Source organism: Schistocerca americana, chromosome 2 (assembly GCF_021461395.2).
Source record: "Schistocerca americana isolate TAMUIC-IGC-003095 chromosome 2, iqSchAmer2.1, whole genome shotgun sequence".
Lineage (NCBI taxonomy): Eukaryota > Metazoa > Arthropoda > Insecta > Orthoptera > Acrididae > Schistocerca > Schistocerca americana.
This window is the reverse complement of record NC_060120.1, coordinates 751,096,968-751,122,692: the sequence shown is the minus strand read 5'-3', so window position 1 is coordinate 751,122,692 and position 25,725 is coordinate 751,096,968. Positions and strand designations below refer to the sequence as shown.

Genomic DNA, 25,725 nt, shown 5'->3' with positions numbered 1-25,725 from the left:
GTGTTTAAAAAAACTTGTTAATTAAATAAAGTGTGTTGAGGAGAGAGTGTGCTTGACCATTGCTGCAATGAGTCACAAACCTGTTAACAGTGAGATGTAGTGAATCCACATTTGTAAAAAGAAAAGACATTGAAACTGATAAAGTTGTTGCTTTCCAGCTTAAGCAACTGAAATGTGCTGATAAAATGTATGTGGACACTTACCTACAATGGGTTTAAGTAAAGGTGCCAAATACTCAGCCAAATCATAGCTGGCTGCTCCTGTATCGTTCAGTGTAGCACGTAAAGGCACACCTTTGTGGATCTTGGGCAGTCCATGCAGTCTAGGTGGAACTGAATTATTTGGTTTTAGCCTCTTACTGACCTCCTTTGGCAGGAAACTGTTAGATGAAAGTTCTGCTTTTCGCATCACACGGTAGGATCATTATAGATCTTGTGATAAGCTGATTCACACAATAAAACATTGATTTTGATATGCCTCCTGTGACGTCAGCACAGTACAATTACCTTGCTCTAGCTCGCCTACTGCCGTATCCACATCTGCTCTTTTGGAGGGTTGTCTTCCCCATAGGCGAAATGTTGCTTTTCAGTGGTGTGGCTCTAGTCAAAATACAGCAAGACTCCAGACAAATTTCATCTTTTGTGTCTGTTGCAAGATGGTGCACAGTCTCTTCGATGGTATTGATTAATTCCTTTAGTGAGGTGACATAAGTTAAGGAGCAGTATTAAAACTGCATGCAAACATAGACATGGTAGCTTCATCTAAAGATTTCCCCATCAAGTTGATAATTGATTGTTGAATAGAAACATCTTGTTGCACCCATGTTGAAAACGTCAGTCTGTCTTTGTAGTCTGCCTCGTTGTGGCCTTTGTGTGAATCCATACCACTTTGGCCCATGACGAAAAAATCTTTAGATGACTTTAATACTTAAAATTGTTCTAAATGACTAATGATTCTTTCTCTTTTTCTGCATCCAAATTACTTTCATCAGAAAGCTGATGCTACTATGTGGACTGACAAATCACTACTGTAGACAAATTAGCAAGTCAGTCATATACTAATGTTACCATGTTTATTTGGTTAAATTGAATTTCAGCTAATTAGACTACTCTTTAATGAAAACTAATATTAAGATAATTAACTGTGGGTGATGCTCTTTCAGAACTATTGATCTATGACTTTACAAGAGAGTTGATGTGATAAGATGCTGAAATTATCGAAGGTTTACGGTTTAATCCCAGACCAGCCTTCCTGATTAATATCCATCGTTTCCCTAATCACATCAGATGAAAGCTGGGAAGTGTTCATGGGCAAAGTAATGGGGATTCCTTCCTTGATCCTTATTGGCTCCAAGTAAGTACTCCATTTCTAATAACCTTGGTACTTTCAAAACTTCGTACTGATCCTCTCCTTTGTAGCCCATTCACCAGTTTAATAGATAATGTCTTCAGTAATAAAGCATGTGTATGGGAAGGGAAGCACTTGACATGTGTGAGACTCTTTGGTTATCACATGCAGATAAGTGGAAGCTAAAACTAAAATAAGTAATTTTACTGTTGAAGAAATTGTGAAGTAATGGCTATCTTGTTGAAATAGTAAATAATTAAGTTTGTAGAAGATTACTTACAAACAGTTTAGCTTTTTGTTATCATAAGCATTTAAATATGTAAATGAAAACTTCCATCTCTCATTTCACCTAGTGAAATTTTCCTGCAAACTGCATGCTTTTGCAGTGTGGTATTTGGGGCAGATATTGACCAATTAATATAAAAATGCAAGTTGATATTTTATTTTATTTATTTTTTTTTGGGGGGGGGGGGGGGGTTGTTGAACCTCAGACTGGCCTTCTTTCACATAAAGAGTTATTGGAAATTCCATGCAAGATAGGAAACCTCATCCCCATTTGTTGAGTGTTGACTGAAAGGAAATGCAAAAATGAATTTCTCAGCTGTATTGGTCATTTTAAAATAAAAGATTCAAACTGATTTAGTCTCACTTTATAACTATGTGAGGTATATGTTCAAAACATTAGTCAGTGAAAGCTAGAGAATTCTTCTGGAACAACTGTATGAAGAAATACATGTAGTACATAAAAATTGAGTACAAAATAGTTTTCAGTGCTGTATGGAGACCATTTTCAGAAACAGTGAACATGTTTTTGAAATGCTTCCGAAACTAGACCAGTACATTGCATAGTCAAAAACATGAAACACTTGAAAAGTTTTCGAATGTCAAAGCAGAAACAGCCTTGTCTTTTTTCTTACCTATCTTAAATGACAAAATTAAAATTCTGGTTAGCCACTTTCTTCTGCCCTTTGCATGAGGACTAGACTAGACAAATGTTTCTTCTTTTATTAGTTAAATCAAAAAGTTCAATTTTCATAGATTGGCTAACAAAAGAGTTAACAGCACTCCTTGTGGCAACCAGTGTTAATCCTACTGCTGTTTCCACGATGGTCAGGACATTAAGGAGCCTAACGTGTTTAAAATTGGGCTCGTCAGTTCCCAATATGGTTAAGTCTGGAGACACCAACTGATCCTGATAATTTCTGTTTTTTTATGCAGTAGAATCATCATCATCATCATCTTACAGTAGAATTTCATTCTTTTGGTGCTTAGCACACATGTTTATAAACATCACAGCTATGGTCTTCAAAGTCCAAAAAAGCTGAATGCACAATATGACAGTACAAGCAGAGAATGTGCTAATGAAGGAACATATGAAGCAGTTTGGTGTGAGATGTAGACTAATAATAGTGCAGTTAGATGGTCATTCAGTTTCTGATATGTTATAGTGAAAACATAATACAAATGTTGGTGCTTTTGGAACTTCAAGGTAGTGGTAAAGTGTCACAATATTGTTGAGATTTCGGGATTGCAGCCGGATCATGTTGACTCCTTGCCACGATATTTAGGCTGGCAATCGTCCAGCCATCTTCAGGTGAGTGTCCGTCACTGGAGACTGCAGGTTCCCAGAGTCAACTTAGAGCAAAAAATTGGCACGAAAATGTGTGCACATTGGCCTCCATCACAGGAGTGCCCTCTATGGAAATCCGCGCCCTCTGGAGCTACTGTTCTATCTGCGGCGCACAGGCGCATGAGCTTGGTGAAAACTACATGTCCGCCCTCTGTCGGAATGCGCGCACGAATCGCTAAAAACTGACGTCAGATGTCGCCAAACGTCTCATTATGAATAAATTGTCTTCTCTCAGAGGAAATTAGACACATCACCGGGTCCCAAGCCTTGTCCAGTTGAAAACCGCCATCACGATTTATAAGTTTTTGCACTAGGCGTATGTCCACAGATTCTTCAGTTACTGAATCCCATAAAGTTTTTGCTGGGGCCAAGATTTTTGTGACAGAAAAATCCATAGCATGTCCTGTAGTAATACAATGCTCAGCTACTGCCGACTTATTGGGCTGCGAAAGGCGAGTGTGCTGTTAGTGTTCAACATACCTTTCATGTACTGTACATGTCGTCTGACTGATGTAAGCTTTGCCACACTGGCAAGGAATTTTATAGATCCCGGCCTTCCGCAGACCCAGATCGTTCTTTACTGAACCGAGAAGGGCACTAATCTTCGCTGGTGGCTGGAAGATTATTTTAACTTTGTTTCCTTAGAATCCTGCCTATTTTAGATGAAAGGTTGCCGACGTATGGAAGGAACGCCCTGGACTTGAATAGCTCCTTATCTTCTTGATTTTGTAGGTGGTCATGTTTCTTCCTTCGTAGCACTGTTCTAATCTGATGTGGAGAGTAACCATTTCCTCTGAACACCCGACTCTAAATGTTCCAGCTCCTTTGTAAGGCTGTCTCCATCAGAAACAACATGAGCCCGGAGCGCCAAAGTTCTTAGGATGCCGGTAGTTTGTGCAGGATGATAACTCGACGCTAGCAAGTAAAGGTCTGTATGTGTTGGCTTACGGTAGACAGAATGCACTAATGACCCATCCACTCTTAGTAACCAAGACATCCAAAAATGGCAAGCAACCATCCTTCTCTATTTTCATCGTAAACTGGATGTTCTTGTGGATTGCATTCAAATGTTGCAAGAACCATGACAGTTCTTCTTCACAATGGGGCCACACTATGAAAGTGTCGTCTACATATCACCAGAAAACTTTTGGTTTCAGTTCTGCTGAGTCTAGTGCCCCTTCTTCAAAGTCTTCCATAAAAAAGTTTGCCACCAAAGGCGAGACAGGAGTGCCCATGGCAACACCGTCAGTCTGCTCAAAATATTCATTGTTAAATAAAAAGTAGGTTGAGTCCTTTCCTCAACCTTTTTTTTTTTATTTAACAACGAATATTTTGATCTCTTTAATTTCCTCTGAGAGAAGACAATTTATTCATAATGACATGTCTGGTGATATCTGACGTCTGTTTAGTGTCTGTAGTTTTCACCAAGCGTATGCGCCTGTGTGCCAAAGATAGAACAGTAGCTCCAGAGGGCACGGATTTCGATAGAGGACACTCCTGTGACAGAGACCAATGCGCATGCATTTTCGCGCCAATTTTTTGCTATAAGTTGACTCCGGTAACTTGCAGTCTCCAGTGACGGACACTCCCCTGAAGATGGCTGGACGAGTGCAAGCCGAAATATCATGGCAAGAGGTCAACACGATCCAGCTGCAATCCCGAAATCTCATCGAACATTCAATACGCCGGGAAAACTTACAGAATCATATCATTATATTCTCAGCAAATAAGGAAACTGGCACTGATCCTACAATTTTATTCTGTTAAGACATGGCTTTTTATGAAAGTTTGTGAAATTCACCCAAGAACAGTTAACTGCAATTACTGAGGAGGTCTTCGTGTGTAAGCTGTGCCCATCTTTTTACAGCAACTAAATTTGGGAAAGAAGCACATTACGTGAAACAAAAATCTGCATCTCAAGCACTATTTTATCTGCAGAATAAATATTTTATGTAAATGTAAATCTTCTGAGCACTCGGGTGAAGTTGCGAAACAAACAGAGCTTTTTTTTCTAAAGGTCACTGAAAAAATTACAAGAACAGAATGTCAATGAAAACACTGCAAAAATGAGATGCCAGTGAATACATTGTAGAAATAAAATTCACTAAAACATTGCACCATTTGTTTAGGAATTTATTACATAATATTCTAGTGAACCCTGCTAAAATTGCGTTAAAAAACACAGTTTGTGAGCAACAAAAAGTTGTCATGATTAGACGAACGTGTTTTGGGTTGTCTCGCAGTTTTATCAGCATCAAAAAGTTTGTCCATATTTCAATTACAACTTTGCTTGTTGCTGCCATTGTGCACAGAAATCACTGATGTTTACTGTTCCTTTTGAAACTTATAGAAAAATAATTATCAACAGTTTACCTATCATTATAATTATAGTTGGGCATTTAATGAGAATTAAACTGAAAAGAGGAGAACTGTGATTTATATCTATTGTAGAAACTCAGTTTTTTTTAACTAAATCAACATGTTGCTTTCTTACGTCATGGCAGTGGATTATCCAGTAGAGGATTAAACTAAGATTGTGATAAGAATTAAGTGTTCCCATGTGAAAGCTTCTACATGTGGTGTTTTCTGCACAGGAATTTGTGTTCTGTGCTGTGTGGACTTTCTTTTACTTAATTGCTGCTTCTCTGGCTGCTGACTATGGGAGGCATGATGAAGCATATGGTGCAGCTGCAGTAAGTATAATATTCAGTCTTGAATTATTTAGATGTAAATGAATATAGTTAAATTTGAACTCGTGTCAAACTTTTTTCTCCAACTGTTTCACCAGTCGTTTCCCAAAAAGTAACTTTCATGTGTTAAGACTGAGAGATTGACATCATAACAGACTGCTAAGTTGCTTGTCAGGATTATACAAAACTCCAAATAAATAGAACTGTTGGCTGCAAACAGTTATTTCAAGTTTAGTCACAACCTTCAACCAGATTGACAGCCACATTAGCAAAAAGGTATGTTATGTTTATCCAGCAATCCTTTCCTCCTCCCTCCTCGGTGAATTATAGACTATATATGGAACTCTGGCAGTAGCCAATCCATTGTGCATTGCCGTATTCCTCTTTTAGTGCAGGAAATGCACTTGTGATGTGTTTGTTGAGAGCTCTCTGTGTAAATCATAGAGTATGTATCTCTTTTTGGGGTGCTGGGACTCTGTCTAAAGCCCATTCTACAAGGTGGCCCATGTTGTGGCTGGGTGGTGTCCACGAAGAGCCTCTGGTAGCAGTGCATGACATGTGGGTAGATAATATGCAAGGAAACTGGTTAAAGTGTTCCAAGCGTGTGGTTCTGAGATGTCAAGAGTCTCATCAGATAGGCACAGTAATCGTGATGTTAACTTAAGTATCTCTGCCATTGGGCATTGCAACAGATGCAGGTGGGCTGGCGTGGTATTGCAATTGAAGAGAGCAGTACAACTGCCATGGAGGGTGCATGCAGTGTGTGGTATGGGCAGACCCATTGACAGAAATGTTTACCTACCCATGGCAGTGAGCCAGGTGGGTCAGTTCTAATGCTGAGTTCAACCACAGTGAACATCACCTCTTACAGTGTGCTGTTTGTGCGCTCAGTCGTCAGCTGACTGTGCCTGCTATGTGTTATTGACCCCTCTGCACTTACCTGCATTGTTTTGGAATTTCTGCCTCCCTGTAGATTAGACTCAAACAGCGAGTTTTCATTTCCTCTTGCAGGGTCCGGTTTCCCAGCTTGTTGTTGAGCCCCTGTTGACCTGTTCTGTACCTTGTGCTGACAGTGTTGTTTAGCCATGTTATTACGCCTGTTCAGGTACTAAATTCACTATTACAACTATTGGCTACACTACGGGTGGAGAGACAACGGATCAGGGGTAGGGCAGTATTGCCCACAATATAAACTTTGTTGGCTCCGTGGTCTAGGGAAGCATCATAGACTATATTATGAATGGGAAAGTAGGGCAGAGAGTGGCTTATTGTGAACAATTGCACTATAGGATCGTTCTCCTCAGAATCGTCCACAAACAATGACAACAGTACACACGTCTGTGTCACGAGCACAAGATGAAGAGATTGTGAATGTGAGGTTACTGAACGTATAATTCAGTATTTAAAGGGAGCTGAAAATATAATAATCGTGTCTAATTTGAGCATTATACTAGGGAAAGGAATAGAAGACAGTAGTGGGAGATTATGGGCTCTATAGCAGGACTGAGTGAGAAGGAAGTATAATAGAATTTTGCAATAAATTTCAACTACCAGTAGTCAATGCAGCATTAAAAAATTGCATGAGGAAGACATGTACCTGGAAAAGGTTCAGAGACAAGGGAGGATTCAGCTGTATTAAATTGACGTCAGAAGATGTTAAAATCAGATATTGGATTGTGACGTATGCCGAGGAGCAGACACAGACACAGATGACAATTTAGAAATGATGAAGAGTAGACTAAAGTTAAAGAGAATTGCCCAAAGAATCTGTGAAAGAACTGGGATACTGAAGTACTGAGGAATCGTAAGATGAGACTGAAGTTTTCTCAGGCTATTAATACAGTGATAATGAATACCATAGTAGGCAATTCAGTTGAAGGGAATGGACAGCTCAAGAAAAATGCCAAAACTGAAGTTGGAGTGCCAACCATTGGTACAAGGAGTATAACTGTGAAGAAATCTTGGGTAATAGGAGAAATACTTCAGTTGATAGAGAAAAGAAGTAAAAAAACTGTAGAGGATCAGATAGGCATAATGCAGTTAGGAATGAAATGGATTAGTTGTGCAGGGAAGCCAGAGTAAAGTCATAGCAGAGAAAATGTAAAGAAATAAAAAACGCAATGGTTGTCAGAAGGACTTATTCGGCATACAGAAAACTCAAAACAATCTTTGGTGAAATGAAAAGCAAAAGCATCAACTTTGAGTGTAAAGAGAATTCCACTTTCCAACACAGAGGATAGTCAGTAGGCAGAAAGAGTACACTGAAGACCATGAAGAAGAACAAGAAGAAGAAGAAAGGTCCTTTGGAACTTCTGAAATCATGGGGAAGTGGGAACTATATGACTACTAAATTTTGTCTGTAGAATCTTAGTATTGCGGAGGTATGCTGTCAGTTTTTTGGAAAAATATCATCCACCCAATCCCAAGATAGCAAAGGCAGATAAGGGCAAACACTATCGCATATCCGGCGTAGCTGCTTACACGTTCAAGTTGCTGTTGAATATAATATACAGACAAATTAAAAAGAAAACTTGGAATCTATTAGTTGTTGACCAGTTTGGCTTTGGGAAAAGTAAAGTCACCAGAGAGGCAGTTCTGACATTGCACTCCATAATGGAAACTAGACTTAAGAAAAATCAAGACACATTCATAGGATTTATCAACATAAAAAAGGATTCAACAATGTAAAGAACAAAAGTTTAGAAACGCCTGGTGTAAGCTGTAGGGAAAGATGGGTGATATTGAAAAGAGGGAACAGTAAGAATGGAAGACCAAGAATGAAGTGCTAGGATTAGAAAATGTGAGACAGTAGTATTTCACCCTCTTATGTTCACTCTCTGCATTGAAGTAGCAGTGGCAGAAATAAAATAACTGTACAGGAGTGCATTTAAAATTCAGGGTGAAAGAATAGCAATGATAAGATTTGCTGATGCCAATGTTATCCTCAGTGAAAGCGAGGTAAAACTGCAGGACCTGTGGAAAGGAAACGACAGTCCAATGAGCTTGCTCTATTGATTGAGAATAAGTCACAGAAAGAAAAGTTATGTGGAACAGCAGAAATGAGTTGTGGTTGCTGGGTTTTCAGGCCGAAGACTGGTTTTGTGCCACTCTACATGTTACTCCATATTATGAAGCCTCTTCCCCTTCAAATAACTACTGCAACCTTGTGAATCTGTTTACTGTGTCTCTCTTAGTCCCCCCTCTAAGATTTAACCCCCCCGCCCCCCCTGACACACACACACACACACACACACACACACACACACACACTCTATTAAGTTGATGATCCCTTGATGCCTCAGAATGCATCCTGTCAACTGATACCTTATTCTAGTGTCCAGTTGTGCCACAAATTTCTTTTCTCCCCAATCTATTTAGTACTTTCTTATTAGTTATGTGATCTATTAAACTATTCTACAGCACTCTTCTGTAGTACCACATTTCAAAAGCTTCTATTCTCTTCTTGTGTAAACTGGTTTCACTTCCATGCATGGCTACACTTCAATTACCTTCAGAAAAGACTTCCTAACACGTGCATCTATATTTGATGGTAACAAATTTCTCTTTTTCAAAAACGCTGTTCTTGCCATTGCCAGTCTACATTTTGTATCCTTTCAACTGCAGCCATCATCAGTTATTCTGCTGTGCAAATAGCAAAACCTATCTACTACTTTGTCTTTTTTCCTAATCTAATTTCCTCATTATCACCCGATTTAATTAGCTATATCCCATTACCCTGTTTTGCTTCTGTTGATGTTCATCTTATACCCTTTCAACACACTGTCCATTCCATTCAACTGTTCATCCAAGTCCTTTGCTGTCTCTGACAGTATTAAAATGTTGGTAACAACCCTCCAAGTTTTTATTTCTTCTTCCTGGGCTTTAACTCCTACTCTAATTTTTTTCCTTTGGTTTCCTGTACTGCTTGCTAAAGTTTAAAGATTGAATAACATTGGGGGTAGGCTACAATCCTGTCTAACTCCCCTCTCAACCACTTCTTTCCTTTCATGCCATTTGACTCTTGTAACTGCCCTCTTTTTTCTGCAGAAATTGTAAATAGTGTTTCACTCCCTGTATTTTACCCCTGCTACCTTCAGTATTTCAGAGTATTTCAGTCAACATTGTCAAAAGCTTTCTGTAAGTCTACGAATTCTATAAGTGACTTCCCTTATCCTCTCTAGTAAGAGAATTTCTGGGATCTGTATTGCCTCATGTGTTCGCACATTTCTCCGGAATCCAAACTGATCTTCCCCAAAGTCGGCTTTTACCAAATTTTCTATTCTTCTTCTGTAAAGAGTTCGTGTTAGTATTTTTGCAATCTTGGCTTTTTAAAATGATAGATCAGATAATATTCACACCAGACAGCACCTGCTTTGTTTGGAGTTCGAATTATCATGAGGTTAGCCATAAAATTACAAAATGGGATTATGAAGGAGACAGTGAAGGAATTTACCTTGGTTAGGTTAATGGATGTTGCCTTGCCACAGATTAGCTCCAAAGGGCCTCCATCTGCCTCTGACATAGCACTGGCTCTGGTGCCACTTCATATAATTTGTGTAATAGATTTTAACACCCCCCCCCCCCCCCCCCCCCCCAATGAACCTTGGACCTTGCCGTTGGTGAGGAGGCTTGCGTGCCTCAACAATACAGATAGCCGTACTGTAAGTGCAACCACAACTGAGGGATATCTATTGAGAGGCCAGACAAACGTGTGGTTCCTGAAGAGGGGCAGCAGCCTTTACAGTAGTTGCAGGGGCAACAGTCTGGATGATTGACTGATCTGGCCTTGTAACACTAACCAAAACGGCCTTGCTGTGCTGGTACTGCAAACGGCTGAAAGCAAGGGGAAACTACAGCCGTAATTTTTCCCGAGGGCATGCAGCTTTACTGTATGGTCAAATGATGATGGCGTCCTCTTGGGTAAAATATTTTGGAGGTAAAATAGTCCCCCATTCGGATCTCCGGGTGGGGGCTGATCAGGAGGACATTATCAGGAGAAAGAAAACTGGCGTTCTATGGATCGGAGAGTGGAATGTCAGATCCCTTAATCGGGCATGTAGGTTAGAAAATTTAAAAAGGGAAATGGATAGGTTAAAGTTAGATGTAGTGGGAAGTAGTGAAGTTCAGTGGCAAGAGGAACAAGACTTTTGGTCAGGTGAATACAGGGTTATAAATACAAAATCAAATAGGGGTAATGCAGGAGTAGGTTTAATAATGAATAAAATAAATAGGAGTACGGGTAAGCTACTACAAACAGCACAGTGAACGCATTATTGTGGCAAAGATACACGAAGCTCACGCCTACTACAGTAGTACAAGTTTATATGCCAACTAGCTCTGCATATGATGAAAAAATTGATGAAATGTATGATGAGATAAAAGAAATTATTCAGGTAGTGAAGGGAGACGAAAATTTAAGTCATGGGTGACTGGAATTCGAGAGTAGGAAAAGGGAGAGAAGGAAACATAGTAGGTGAATATGGATTGGGGCTAAGAAATGAAAGAGGAAGCCGCCTGGTAGAATTTTGCGCAGAGCATAACTTAATCATATCTAACACTTGGTTTAAGAATCATGAAAGAAGGTTGATGGAAGAACCCTGGAGATACTAAAAGGTATCAGATAGATTATATAATGGTAAGACAGAGAATTAGGATCCAGGTTTTAAATTGTAACACATTTCCAGGGGCAGATGTGGACTCTGACCACAATCTATTGGTTATGAACTGTAGATTAAAACTGAAGAAACTGCAAAAAGGTGGGAATTTGAGGAGATGAGACCTGGATAAACTGAAAGAACCAGAGATTGTAGAGAGTTTCAGGGAGAGAATTAGGGAACAATTGACAAGAAGGGGGGGAAGAATCATCTGAGGATAAGAAGAAACTGCACACAATCATCGGCAAAGGAGATTATGCTGACGATAAAACTTTACAACTGTGATGAAATCGTGTTGAATTACAAAATATTGCCAACAAAAACTCTTGCCTCTAAACAAGAAAAATCAGCATCCAGATATAAAAAGAACAAAGAAAGTGTTACTGTCTTTGCATGCAGTAATGCCACTGGCAATCATAAACTATGCCTTACTTGGCAAATCGAAAAAACCAAGAACATTTGGACAGCAGACATGTGATAAACCTTTGCCATTGTGGTACATGAATCAGTCAAAGACATGAATGAACGGTGCCATCTTCAATGAGTGGTTCCAGGCAGTGTTTGTTCCAGCTGTAGAAAAATACATGGAGGAAAAAGGACTTTGTCGAAAAGTCTACTTCTTGTGGACAATGCTCCTCCTCACCCAGACGATCTAAAAGATGAGGATACCAAAGTTGTTTTTCTCCCACCAAACATCACTTCCGTCAACCGATGGACCAAGATGTTCTTGAGGCAATGAAAAAACATTATAGACGCAAGTTACTTGACTACTTAATCGGTGCAATTGATGCTGAAGATGATTTTGTGTAAGCTCTTAAAAAAACTGACGTTTTAAGTGTCATTCATTGGCTTGCTGAAGCTTGGAATCTAATTCCTCCAATTTCTCTCTTTAGATCTTGGAAAAAACTCTTTGATCGTAAGGCAACTCATCAGTGGTGAGAAGGAGGAGGGAACACTGAAACTCAAGCTGATGTGCCAGAAAGAGATGAAAATGATGTAATTTTAGTGAATTTACTGGAGAAGCCACCGTGTTGTGAAGATGCGAACTTCGAAGACATTGAAGAGTGGTTGGAAAATGGCTCTTTTGATTTGACTGAGGAAGAAATTGTCCAAATTGCGACTGACCAGAAAGTGTCAGAAGAATGTGTCTCTGATGGCAAAACAAAGAAAAAGATTCAGCACACAGTCAGTTACGAAGCGATCCAAACCACCCTGGAGTACATCAGTGAACAGGAGGAGGCAGCTTATCACAAAATCATTTGTTTCCAACGTTGGAAATATGTTGCTGCAAAAAGAGTTTCTCAAGCCAAAAACAAAAAACATTACAGACTTTTCTACCAAAAAGTAAATTCTAATGGAATGCTGCAGGTATGATGATTAAATTGCTCTGTTAAAGAGTGATATGGATAATGACGAGTAAGAAAACAGCGTTCTAGAACTTCAGTGTCCATAAGTTAAAAGTTTCTTTTGTTTTACTTCTCTAGACAAACTTTTTGTTTCATAATTTTGTACAGCATTTTATTTTTTGTTCAAAAGAGTAGGTTAATAAACTTAACTCATGTTTTTTCCTGCTGCCAAATAAGGCGGATTTTTTTCTCTAAGAATGCAAAATAAATGAGCATTTGTTATTCAGCATTTAAAAACTTTGAGTTTTCAATCATACTTTGGCATCTTTTTAACACGTCAACACAATTTTTTCAGTCAATAACATGCAGGCTTATTCACAACCATATTAACAACATGCTAAATACCCTATGCAAGTTTTCCGATCATATTTCGCGGTATTGACACAATTCAGGGTGTTTCACCCGTGAAAATGGGGGACTTCGGTTTATCGAAAATTTTCATTCTCTGCACTGGCCACCAGCCCGATCATTTCAGATAAACGGGAGTTTACTGTATTTTTAAATTCTATTGGAATGCTGCAGGTATGATGAATAAATTGCTCTGTTAAAGAGTGATATGGATAGTGACGAGTAAGAAAACAGCTTCCATGATTGAAATGCAGGCAGCAAGGCGGGCTGTGCCATTTTTTTGCTGAAAATGTGCCAGTGGTATGGAAAGGCCAAACAAGTCTTCAGAGTGGATCCAATTTGGTGATCATAAATGGAGGGAACCAAACATTTAGGCATGGAACTAATGTTTTCTATATTTAATACTGGCTGAGAAGCATACTGCTACCTGGGTATTCAGTTTGCCAATTTTCCATTAGAAACTGAAAAAGAAAGGAAAAAGAAAGTGTAGGTAATATCTCGCACAGTTTCTGTCACTGGGTGTAGCTGCTTCGCAAGTCTACAACACAATTTTGTAAACGTCTCTATGGCAAAGTCTCTTCATAGCTCTGTTGATGGTTATTTCTACAGACAGCCATTCGAGTTTCGCAGTTCAAAGCTGTTAACAGCAGTGTCGGGTGTCTGGGATTTCCTTAAGTTGACTAGACTCTAGGAGTGTCATAATAGTAAAGAATAAATATTAAAGCATCATGCATCCCAGTGTTCATGATGTCATATCTCATGAACTGTGTGTTGTACAATGCTATATGTGTGCATGTACATTCAGCAGCATACATTGATACTGCCTGCAAAATGTCTTGCAAACACATACAATGCAGCAGTTTTTCATGCATATGAGATGTTTGGCATCACATCTCCTGAAGTTCTCACCCTGACAGACCCCCTGCGGGTCTGGGGTAAGAATAGGCCCGAGGTATTACTGCCTGTTGTAAGAGGCGACTAAAAGGAGTTTCAACCGTTTCGGCCTTCCATGTGATGGTCCCCCTTGGGGTTTGACCTCCATTTTTCAAAATTCTACAGAAGTACGAGCCTTTTGGGGAAGGACGCCTTACGTGGTGTACCACTGGTCCTCAGTGCACTAAGACCTTGGCACTCAGCATTGTACCGATGTTGTAACCATACCCACTATTCCTCAAATTGGGCCTAAACGCCTGATGGGTTGTACAAGTTACGCCCATAGTGCGTCCCCATCTGCACCTACGATCATGATGGACTTTCCATGGCACCAGAAATCCAGCACGGTAGCCAGCCTGTTGTGGTGGGGTCGTCATGTACCCTCTAGGTTGTAGCCCCCTGACAACACAGGGATCGTACTGCCGGTACCTGAGCTGCACCCTCCCCACGTCGGCCAAGGAGTAGATGCCTGTCTCCTTGGGGCATCAGGACTCCCGGCAACAGTCATCCTGCCAGGTGGCCCTTGCTGAGGCTGGGTGGCGCCCGTGGGGAGAGCCCCTGGTCGGAGTGGGTGGTATCGGGGCGGACGCTTCGCAGATGAAACGTCAACACGTATCAGGTCGCTCTGCGGCCGAGTCTTTCAAAAGGAAAGGTACTGTCTCTAGTTCTGGTTCTCCTGCCCTTTCCCCCTTGGCCACTCCCTGGGAGGAGGGACAGGCCCGCCGGCTTGGGGTGAAGTACTTCCCCCGCTATTTGGTCTGTTCTCGAACCGATGGGGGGGACGTTCGTCACCTCCAAGCCCATGTTCTTTGTTCAGCACATTGAGGACATCTTCGGGGGAAATCGAGGCTCTCAGTAAGATGCGTTCGGGGTCCGTTCTTATAAAGACCACCTCCGCCACACAGTCGGCGGCGCTCCAGGCGTGTGACCGCCTAGGGGATATCCCAGTGTCCATTGTCCCGCATGTGGCACTAAATAGGACGCAGGGGGTTATTTTTCATCGGGACCTCCTGCTGCAATCTGATGAGGAGCTCAGGGCCAACCTGGAGCGCCGAGGCGTGCATTTCGTCCGGCGAGTCCAGCGCGGCCCCAAAGACCGTCGCATCGACACCGGGGCCTTTATCCTCGCCTTAGAGGGGGACGTTCTCCCGGAGAAGGTAAAGGTGATGTGCTACCGGTGCGACGTGCACCCTACGTTCCGCCTCCTATGCGCTGTTTTCGGTGTTTGCACTTTGGGCACATGTCGTCACGGTGTGAGGCTGAGCCCCTTTGTGGCGATTGTGGACGTCCTCTTCGTGAGGAACATACATGCACCCCACCACCTCGGTGCGTTAATTGTCCTGGCATCCACTCGCCTAGATCCTCAGACTGCCCCGCATATCAGACGGAGAAGAAGATACAAGAGCTCAAAACTTTGGGTCGCCTCTCTTATTCTGAGGCCAGGAAGAAGTATGACCGCCTCCATCCCGTGCCGTTGACCACTTCGTTTGCCTCAGTTGTGTCCCCTCCTTCTACGGTATCCTCACCCCTATCCTGTCCCCCATCCGCCTCCTCCCCCCATCCGGGGTCTCTGCTTCCGCCTCCCAAATCCCTCCCTTCCAAATCCTCCTCCTCTTCTCAGGCGTCCATCGGGGGAAACGTTCCGGACCCCAGCTTCCGAGGTCCGGCGTTCCAAAACGGACCCCGCGCGTGAGGACCTTCTTCGGGTCCAGCCCACCACCCCTGTGCCTCCTCGGACTTCCAAGAAGGCCTCCAAGAAGAAGTCTCTATCCCCCTCTCCACCCCGGCGCGTTTCGTCTGACGCTCCATCCGTGAGTTGCCGCTCCCGGCCGTCCTCAGTTTTGGCGGGACGCTCTGCTGCCAGGCGCTCAGCTGGCCTCTCGTCAGCAAATGGTGCAGCTGGCGACGACTCGATGGAACAGGATCCGCCTCCCGCCGGTTGTAGCGTTGTTCCCTCGAAACCTGGCCCTCTGCGGTCGTCGAGGTGACCAGCTCTTCCCCCGTCTCGTTCCCCCTCTTTTTTGACTAGCGATGGCCTTGTTACATTGGAACATAAGTGGTATTCGATCTAATCGGGAGGAATTACAACTGCTCCTCCGCCTGCACTATCCGCTCGTCCTTGGTCTCCAGGAAACCAAGTTGCGGCCGACTGACCGTATTGCCTTTACCCACTATACCTCGGAGCGGTATGACCTCACCCCTGTGGACGGTATCCCAGCTCATGGTGGGGTCATGTTGCTCGTTCGGGACGATGTCTATTACCATCCCATCCCATTGACCACCCCACTCCAAGCAATAGCTGTCTGTATTACTCTTTCTGCTTTTACTTTTTCAGTTTGTACCATCTACACTCCATCGTCATCCGCTGTTAGTCGGGCTGACGTGATGCACCTGATTGTTCAGCTTCCCCCGCCGTTTTTATTGTTTGGCGACTTCAGTGCCCATCATCCCCTTTGGGGCTCTCCTGCATCCTGCCAAAGAGGCTCACTCTTGGCGGATGTCTTCAACCATCTCAATCTTCTCTGCCTCAATACTGGCGCCCCGACTTTCCTCTCAGACTCTACTCATACCCACTCGCACTTGGACCTCTTGATCTGTTCTACCACTCTTGCCCATCGGTTCGAGTGGTATGTCCTTTCTGACACCTATTCGAGCGACCACTTCCCCTGTGTCGTTCGTCTCCTGCACCACACCCCATCCCCACGTCCTTCGAGCTGGAACATACCAAAAGCTGACTGGGGACTTTACTCCTCCCTGGCGACCTTTCCGGACCACGATTTTCTCAGTTGTGACAGTCAGGTCGAATACCTCACGGCTGTTATCATCAATGCTGCCGAATGTTCCATTCCTCGTACTACCTCTTCCTCATGTCGCGTTTCCATCCCCTGGTGGAACGAGGCTTGTAGAGACGCTATCCGTGCTCGACGACGTGCTTTACGCACCTTTCGCCGCCATCCTACGTTGGCGAATTGTATTGGATACAAACGACTCCGAGCGCAATGCCGTAGTCGTCAAAGACAGCAAAAAAGCTTGTTGGGTCTCTTTCACCAGCTTCTTTAACAGTTTTACTCCCTCTTCTGTCATATGGGGTGGCCTGTGCCGGCTGTTGGACATTAAGGCCCACTCCTCGGTACCTTGCCCACTCCTCGGTACCTGGCCTGACCTCAGGTAATGAGGTCCTCGTTGATCCTGTGGCTGTCTCCAACGCCTTCGGCCGGTTTTTCGCGGAGGTTTCAAGCTCCGCCCATTACCACCCTGCCTTCCTTCCCAGGAAAGAGGCAGAAGAGGCTCGGCGACCTTCCTTCCGCTCGCTGAATCTGGAAACTTATAATGCCCCCTTTACTATGCGGGAACTCGAACGTGCGCTTGCACTGTCCCGGTCCTCTGCTCTGGGGCCAGATGCCATTCACGTTCAGATGCTGGCACACCTTCCTCCGGCGGGCAAAAGCTTCCTTCTTCGTACCTACAATCGCGTCTGGACTGAAGGTCAGGTCCCCATGCGTTGGCGTGACACCGTCGTTGTTCCTATACCCAAACCCGGGAAGGATAGACACCTTCCTTCTAGTTACCGCCCCATTTCTCTTACAAGCTGTGTCTATAAGGTGATAGAGCGCATGGTTCATGCTCGGTTAGTTTGGATTCTTGAATCTCGACGGCTACTTACCAATGTCCAATGCGGCTTTCATCGCCGCCGCTCCGCTGTTGACCACCTTGTGACCTTGTCGACATTCATCATGAACAACTTTTTGCGAAGGCGCCAAACGGTAGCCGTGTTCTTCGATTTGGAGAAGGCTTATAATACCTGTTGGAGAGGAGGTATCCTCCGCACTTTGCACGGGTGGGGCCTACGCGGTCGCCTGCCCCTTTTTATTGATTCCTTTTTAACGGATTGAAAGTTTAGGGTACGTGTGGGTTCCGTATTGTCCGACGTCTTCCTCCAGGAGAACGGAGTGCCTCAGGGCTCCGTCTTGAGCGTAGCCCTTTTTGCCATCGCGATCAATCCAATTATGGATTGCATTCCACCTAATGTCTCAGGCTCTCTCTTTGTCGATGACTTTGCGATCTACTGCAGTGCCCAGAGAACATGCCTCCTGGAGCGCTGCCTTCAGCGTTGTCTAGACAGCCTATACTCATGGAGCGTGGCAAATGGCTTCCGGTTCTCTGAAGAGAAGACGGTTTGTATCAACTTTCGGCGATATAAAGCGTTCCTTCCGCCATCCTTACATCTCGGTCCCGTTGTTCTCCCATTCGTGGAAACCACTAAGTTTCTAGGGCTCACGTTGGACAGGAAACTGTGTTGGTCTCCGCATGTCTCTTATTTGGCGGCCCGTTGTACACGTTCACTTAATGTCCTCAGAGTTCTTAGTGGTTCATCTTGGGGAGCGGATCGCACTGTCCTGCTTTGCTTGTATCGGTCCAGTCCGATCGAAGCTGGATTGTGGGAGCTTCGTCTGCTCGGCCATCCCTCTTACGCCGTCTCAACTCCATCCACCATCGGGGGTTACGTCTTGCGGCCGGAGCCTTCTACACTAGTCCTGTCGAGAGTCTTTATGCTGAAGCTGCCGAATTACCATTGACCTACCGGCGCGACGTACTGCTGTGTCGTTATGCCTGCCGGCTGTTGTCTATGTCCGACCACCCCTCTTACCAGTCCTTCTTCGCCGATTCTCTCGACCGTCAGTACGGGTTGTATGTGTCTGCGCTGCTGCCCCCCGGAGTCCGCTTCCGTCGCCTGCTTCGACAATTGGATTTTGCCTTCCCTACCACCTTCAGAGGGGGTGAGAGCCCGACACCACCTTGTCTCCAGGCTCCGGTTCATATTTATCTCGACTTCAGCTCACTCCCGAAGGAGGGTACTCCGGCTGCAGTGTATTGCTCACGGTTTGTCGAACTTCGTGCTCGACTTGCCGGTCACACCTTTATTTACACCGATGGATCCAAAACTGATGATGGTGTCGGCTGTGCCTTTGTCGTCGGGGCCGCCACCTTTAAATATCGGCTCCTCGACCAATGTTCCAGCTTTACGGCCGAGCTTTTTGCTCTCCATCAGGCCGTTCAGTATGCCCGCCGCCACCGCCATTCATCGTATGTACCCTGCTCTGACTCACTCAGTGCTCTTCAGAGCCTTGGAGCTCCCTATCCGGTCCATCCCTTGGTTCAACGGATACAGCAGTCCCTCCATTCTTTCGCTGATAATGGTTCTCCTGTCAGCTTTCTGTGGGTTCCCGGACATGTAGGAGTGCCTGGGAATGAGGCTGCAGATGCTGCAGCCAAGGCTGCAGTCCTCCTGCCTCGGCCAGCCTCCCATTGTGTCCAGTCATCTGACGTTCGTGGGGATGTTTGTAAGAGGCTTGTGTCGTTGTGGTGGGATGCTTGGTCATCCCTCCAAGGAAACAAGCTCCGGGCAGTAAAACCGCTCCCAACTGCTTGGACAACCTCCTCCCGACCGTCTCGGCGAGAGGAGGTCCTTCTGACCAGGTTGCGGATTGGGCATTGCCGGTTTAGCCACCGCTACCTGCACTCCGGTGACCCAGCCCCGCAGTGCCCTTGTGGTCAGGCATTAACAGTGCGCCATGTTTTATTGTCGTGTCCCCGCTTTAGTCAATCTCGTGTTGTCCTGTCCCTGCCATCTACTTTACCGGATATTTTAGCTGATGACGCTCGAGCAGCTGCTCGTGTTCTGTGTTTTATAACTTTGACTGAAATCACCCTGACAGAGATTGTTGCCAGACAATAAGGGATGTGTGTACCGAGTTGGTTGATATTTGTCTCATGGTTTAGGAGATGTGGCCCCCCCCCCCCCCCCCCCCTTCCGCGTCTTCCATGCGCACACACACAGAGACAATACAAAATACACACGCACACACACACACACACACACACACACACACACACACACACACACACACACAGGGGTAAGGAGTCATTCCAATCCCGGGAGCGGAATGACTTACCTTAGGGGGGAAAAAGGACAGGTATACACTTGCGATCTGGTAGCACAGACACACATTTCCATCCGCACATTTACAGACGCAGGCTAGGGCCAGCATTAGTGTTGTCAAAGCTTTGTTACCATAATTCCACTACACAGCTGTCTAGTTTCATCAAGAAACAAGTGACAGTATGTTTCTGGCAATCTACAGATCGTTCCATTGACATATGGCATGTGCTAGAGATTTCTATTGCACGCTGAGCCCTTCAGTCAGCTGTGGGATGTATCCAGATCTTTGTGTTAAACATGATATTCATTTTTCGCAATCTTTGTGATTAATCATATTAAACTGAGTAATTGTGAACTATTTTTTGGTGTTTGTTAAAAAATTAACTCTAATGGCATCCCAGAATATTATTTAAGGTAGATTTGCTAACAGCACATCAGGTTGTAGCAAAGGTTAACTGTAATTTTGCAGTCTTGAGTGGGCAGGAATGACCAGTTTTACTTTACATTGCCTGTACCACTTTCTGCAGACTTCAGGCTAGACTGAGAAATGCTTATGGGGATTTAGTCCATGAGGGGATCTTGCAGCCATGCTAACCCCATTGTGAGATACAGGTGCAGAACCAGACAGGATAAACAATCAGATGCTAAAACATATAAACAAAGAGAGGAAAACAGCATTAAAATTTTCAGTTGTATATGGTAGAAAGAACATCTCCCAGATGTTGGGAAAATGTCATTGTTTGAACACTGAAATTAAGTGAAAGTGAAAAAGGCATCACTGAATAATTATGGATCAATCTGTCAGAGAAACTAAATTACATTTCCTGGGAACAAAGCAGTAAAGGGAACTTTGTCAGTGAAACTGCTCCTGTGTTGATGTTTTAACTCATTACAAGGTATATGTTTAAAAAAAGTAAGTAATCCAAACCTGGAAAAAAATATTATAAGGGAAAAGGACCCATTTCAAGCAATAGAACAGACAATTGAAATATAGTGGAGGAACCATAGATTAGTAGCTGGTAACTGTAAAAGTAAATGATACATAGGTAACTGATGTGTGCAATATTGCAGAATTAAACTGGACTTTCACATCCTTTTTTTATGGCCATTAAGTGCTGCAAAGGGTTACCCAAAAGCAGCCACTCCGTTATTGTTCAGTAACATACAAATGACCCTCACTACACCATAAGTACTAATGTTCACTATATAATCTGTTTACTCTCTTTAATCTGTTTAGTGGAAAAAGTGCCCTTCACTGCAAAAAATGTCCCACAAGAGCCACCAGCATAGTGTTCCCACACATTAACCTCACCACTGAAAACTGACGTATCAACATTGTAAGCAAAAGATAGATTGCTACTTAGTATAAGGATGACATGTTAAGTTGCAGACAGCACACTTAAGACACTTTTACATAAGCTTTCAGCCACAGCTTTCATCAGAAAAGACACTCATTGATTCACACAAGCAAGCACACCTCATGCTCACATGACCGGCTGGTCCGGGTTGCTGGAGATGACCTTCATTTGTGCGCGAGGTGTGCTAGCTTGTGAGAATGAATGTGTGCATATTTCTCTCTCTCTCTCTCTCTCTCTGTCTCTCTGTCTCTCTGTCTCTGTGTGTGTGTGTGTGTGTGTGTGTGTGTGTGTGTGTGTCCGAAAGCTAATGTTTATCTTTCAGTTGTGCCTATCTGCAACTTGATGTGTCATCTTTGTGGTAAGTAGCACTTTCCTTAAATTGTTGATATTCCAACTTGGATGTTCCATTGTTTGAAACCTAACATATCATTTTCACCAGAATAGCACCTTAAATATTTGCATTCTGTGTCTACCAGCTTTTTTATTTGACCTATGGCATTAATTTATCTCGGTATAAAGATCTTAAGCTTAGTGGAAAATCATATTTTTCCTTTACTACACCATTATTGCCAATAAAGGACCCTGTGTTCAGAGGGGCAGTTTGAGCGAGTAATTTGAAAAATAGAGATAAATAATATGGCTGTAAAAATAAAATAAATACATTAATAAATATGTTTTGCACCAGCCTTTAAATGAGAGTAATAAAATGTCTCAATATAATTTTCAGTAATATATCCTCTTGATATTTACAGTTTTTTGGGTTTGCTGCGATGGTTGCATATGGAGTTGATGCATATCTGAAGTTTGTGGCAGTACGATCTGGTAGCATAGCTCAAGGTCAACGAACTGTTCAGAAGACCACAAGCACAGTAACGTCCCCTGCATATTAAAATTACTGAAAGTTTAAAAGACTTTACAACCTCTGTATGAAGTGTACTGTTATATCAAATGCCTTATTTAACCAGTTTCTATTAATGTTTAACGCATTTCACTCGTGTTTTGTACTGAATTATACATATAATTGTTGCAATGTATTTAGATACCAGATTTTTTGTGTACCTGGTGTCATAGTGATTGCTAAGATAGTACTGGTTACACTAGAATAATTGTATATTTTTGTATGCTAGTTCAGCTGTTGTATTTATGTTGGATATAATGTGACTAATTGTTGAACTTTGTAAACTGATATTTTATTGCTAGTTGTTTCTGGACCAATCAGCCCACCAAAAATGTTCATAAAGTTTTCTCTGGCAACTTTTTGAAGATTATCCATGTTAGTAGACAAGCAATGATAAAAACTGTAGCAGTAGGCTTGATACATTTTTTGCTGGCTGCCCTGAACATCAAAAATGGTTTTAAACAACACGTCCACTAGTCAGTGTAAAGATAATATTCACAAGCCTTTATGTTATCACAAGCATTTTATACTTAACTGGAAAATACCAAGTCTTATTAGAACTGAACTTCTTGAAAATATTTCCACGTAACTGTAAAATATTCAGTAATACTTTGCTAGTGTTCGGCATAAATTGAATGTTTATTAGCAGTAGTTGTTGTGGGGAAACTGTTGTAGTGAATGCTGGACATTCCACACAAAAAGGAACAAATACTTTACGTTAATGGTTAAACCTTGTTTAATTTAAATATTCATAAACTAATCAGGTTTTATAACCTATTTTAGAAATATTTGTGTACTATTCAGGAGCAGTTTTTGCTCCTTCACATATTTGTAACATTTGTTGTTCTATTCTCCTAATGAGAACTTTTACCTTTTTTCTGTTAATAATTGCTCATGCAGAAGTTCATTTGTCATTTAATAATTGAATCTCAAATCACTTCTTTAACCAGTGTATTGTGTAAAAGTGTACAGTTGTCAGAAATATATTTTCAGTTAACATTTTTGGCAGTCAGATAAATTTGATTATGCTGTCCTTGAATGGCACTTGTAGTTACTCATTGATTGTAAAAAATAATGGAAATTTCCTATAGTGTATTGATTCATGGAGCACAGTAACACACAATGGAAAATGTCATTTACACTAGCTTTCAAGTACTAGCTCTTTTTGCAGCAATACTGCGCGCGCACACACACACACACACACACACACACACACACACACACACACACACACACACACACACACACACAACAAAATCCACACAAACCCAAATGCACACTTTCATGGCTGAGCCTTGCTGTGGCCATAAGAGTGCATTTTGGGTGCCTGTGTGTTTGTGTTTGGGAATGTGTATACTATAGCTGGAAAAAGAGCTAGTGCCTAAAAGCTAGTGTGAATGTTGTTTTGTTACTGTGCTTCATGCATCGATCCACTATAGGTGAGTGGTTGCCTTACACTTATTTTATGTATTCTTCAGTGTACAGTTAGATATCCAGTGTTCTGGTTCTTTTATGAAATTTTGCTGGTTTTAGATGAAAGTTGACTACGCAAGTAATATTAGTCAGAAGAGCAGGTATCAATAGTTGGCAATTTATGTACTCCTTATTTTCTTGTGTATGTGTTTGTATTGTACCATAATATACCCTTTATCAGCTTTCTGCAGTATGTTCAGAACATGAAACTGCTCCCACCAAAGCAACGAGATTAAAGCACCAGAACGTAGCTGTGTAGTAAAAATTAAAATCTACTTGTCTGAATGTGATTTGACGTAATGAACAGAGCAGTTTCCTGTTCAAATAACTGTTCTTTGCCACTTATGATGCAGAAGGAAGTTTGAGCTGTGGTCAAGAAAGATGAATTGATATTTTATGCTTGCTTCAGAGTAAAAAGCTACCACTTTTGTTAAAATTTTAACACTTAATTCGAGTATACAGCAACAGTTCCTTCTTTTGAGATCTCTGAAGGAAGAAAACGATAAAGAAGAGTTGTTAACTATGTTCTTCATTGATCTGTTGTCTTGAAAGCAAAAGCTTTTTCTTAAGATATATTTGCTTGACCATGTTTGTTCAAATCCATGAAAAGTGGACCCAAATTGAACAGTAATTCTGATCAATATGTATGGAAAATGTTTTCTAAAAATTTACTTCATAATTTCAAGATGTACCTTACTGAACATATTTGATGATAAATAGTTTTTCAGAACACAAATTACTACTACTACTACTACTACTACTACTACTACTTGGGAGGGGGGGGGGGGAAGAGAGATTATCTGGGAGGCATAAGAAAGAACTGGAAAGGGAAAGGATTGTTGAGAATATACATCTATAAAACTCTCTCTCTCTCTCTCTCTCTCTCTCTCTCTCTCTCTCTCTCTCTCTCTCTCTCTCTCTCTCTCTCTTGTTGTCATTGATTCTGACAAGCAGCTTCACAATTTCCAAGCTCTGAATTTGTTTCATTCAGCCACTGCTTGTCACTATTACATTAACTGATGCTCTCTCTGCAATTAGTGATTAAATAGCTATTATCCACAAGCGTATAAGATTATTCGTGGTATATCATAACCCCCAGGTATAATATATTTACAGTTTGTATTATTGTCTTTGTGGACTGGTTGTTTGTTAGATACTAAGTTTGAAAGAACAAATCTGGACAACAGCATATCATATAACTAATCATAATAAGTGTTAACTACACGTGTAAAGAGTAGTGTTGGCACATTAGAAATGCCTTTAGTCTCCTTAAGGAGGATTGAGTCTGACACATTGTATGTCATGTAGTAGTTTGTGTGTATGTATGTCTGTGTCAAAGTACAACTACAATAGATTGTGTACGTTAACTAATATGCTAGCTGTTGTAAAATGTTATATGTATGTCCGCATGAAGAAAATACAGGCAGCTACATTTACATATTAGAAATTTGGGACCATTGTTGATCAAAGTTTATAAGGTTGTTCGTAGAGCAGTAAAAGTTGTATTCTCTTTACATAAAGACCATCTTCTGTTGTGTTAATAACTTATTGCTTGCCATTTTAAAGTTTATATAGAAGTTGTGATTTTTGAGGATTTGTTGTTGAACTTTATTGATAGTTTTGTGACTAGTAACATTGATAAATACAGTAAATTATAACAATGGGATATTTTCATTTTTACATTATGTATAATATCCTAGAATAGCAATCAGCTTGCAAACCTTCTTTGCCTAATGATATCCATTAGTACAAACCATTACAACAGTGTATTGGTACCAGGTTGGGGAAGGGGGTGGGGGCGAGAGCACAGTAGAACAAGTTGACTGCCATGAAGTTGCTGGTAGCGACAGCAGAGCCATTACACGTGATGCCGTGGTGTTGCGATTAAACATCTACCGATTTGGATTCAACATGCTAAAGGGTGTTACTTTTGACGTAACATCTGAACTACTGCTTCATTTGTTTGCCTGGCAAAAATTGATTACTAGTCAAAAGTCTGAACTTCTGCATGTAAAATGAAGAAAGTGGAGCGTTTGAGTTAGTTAAA

General features: G+C 42.2%; 1 protein-coding gene across 1 annotated transcript in view; it reads left to right on the top strand.

Annotated features, from left to right (window-relative positions):
* LOC124595332 (CKLF-like MARVEL transmembrane domain-containing protein 8) overlaps positions 1-25,339 on the top strand; it is a 40,457-nt gene extending 15,118 nt beyond the window's left edge. The window contains exons 4-5 of the mRNA XM_047134038.1: positions 5,572-5,670; positions 22,060-25,339. Coding sequence (XP_046989994.1) covers positions 5,572-5,670; positions 22,060-22,197 — 237 coding nt within the window. The 3' untranslated portion in view covers positions 22,198-25,339. The remainder of the gene's footprint in view (positions 1-5,571; positions 5,671-22,059) is intronic.
* The last annotated feature ends 386 nt before the right edge of the window (positions 25,340-25,725 follow it).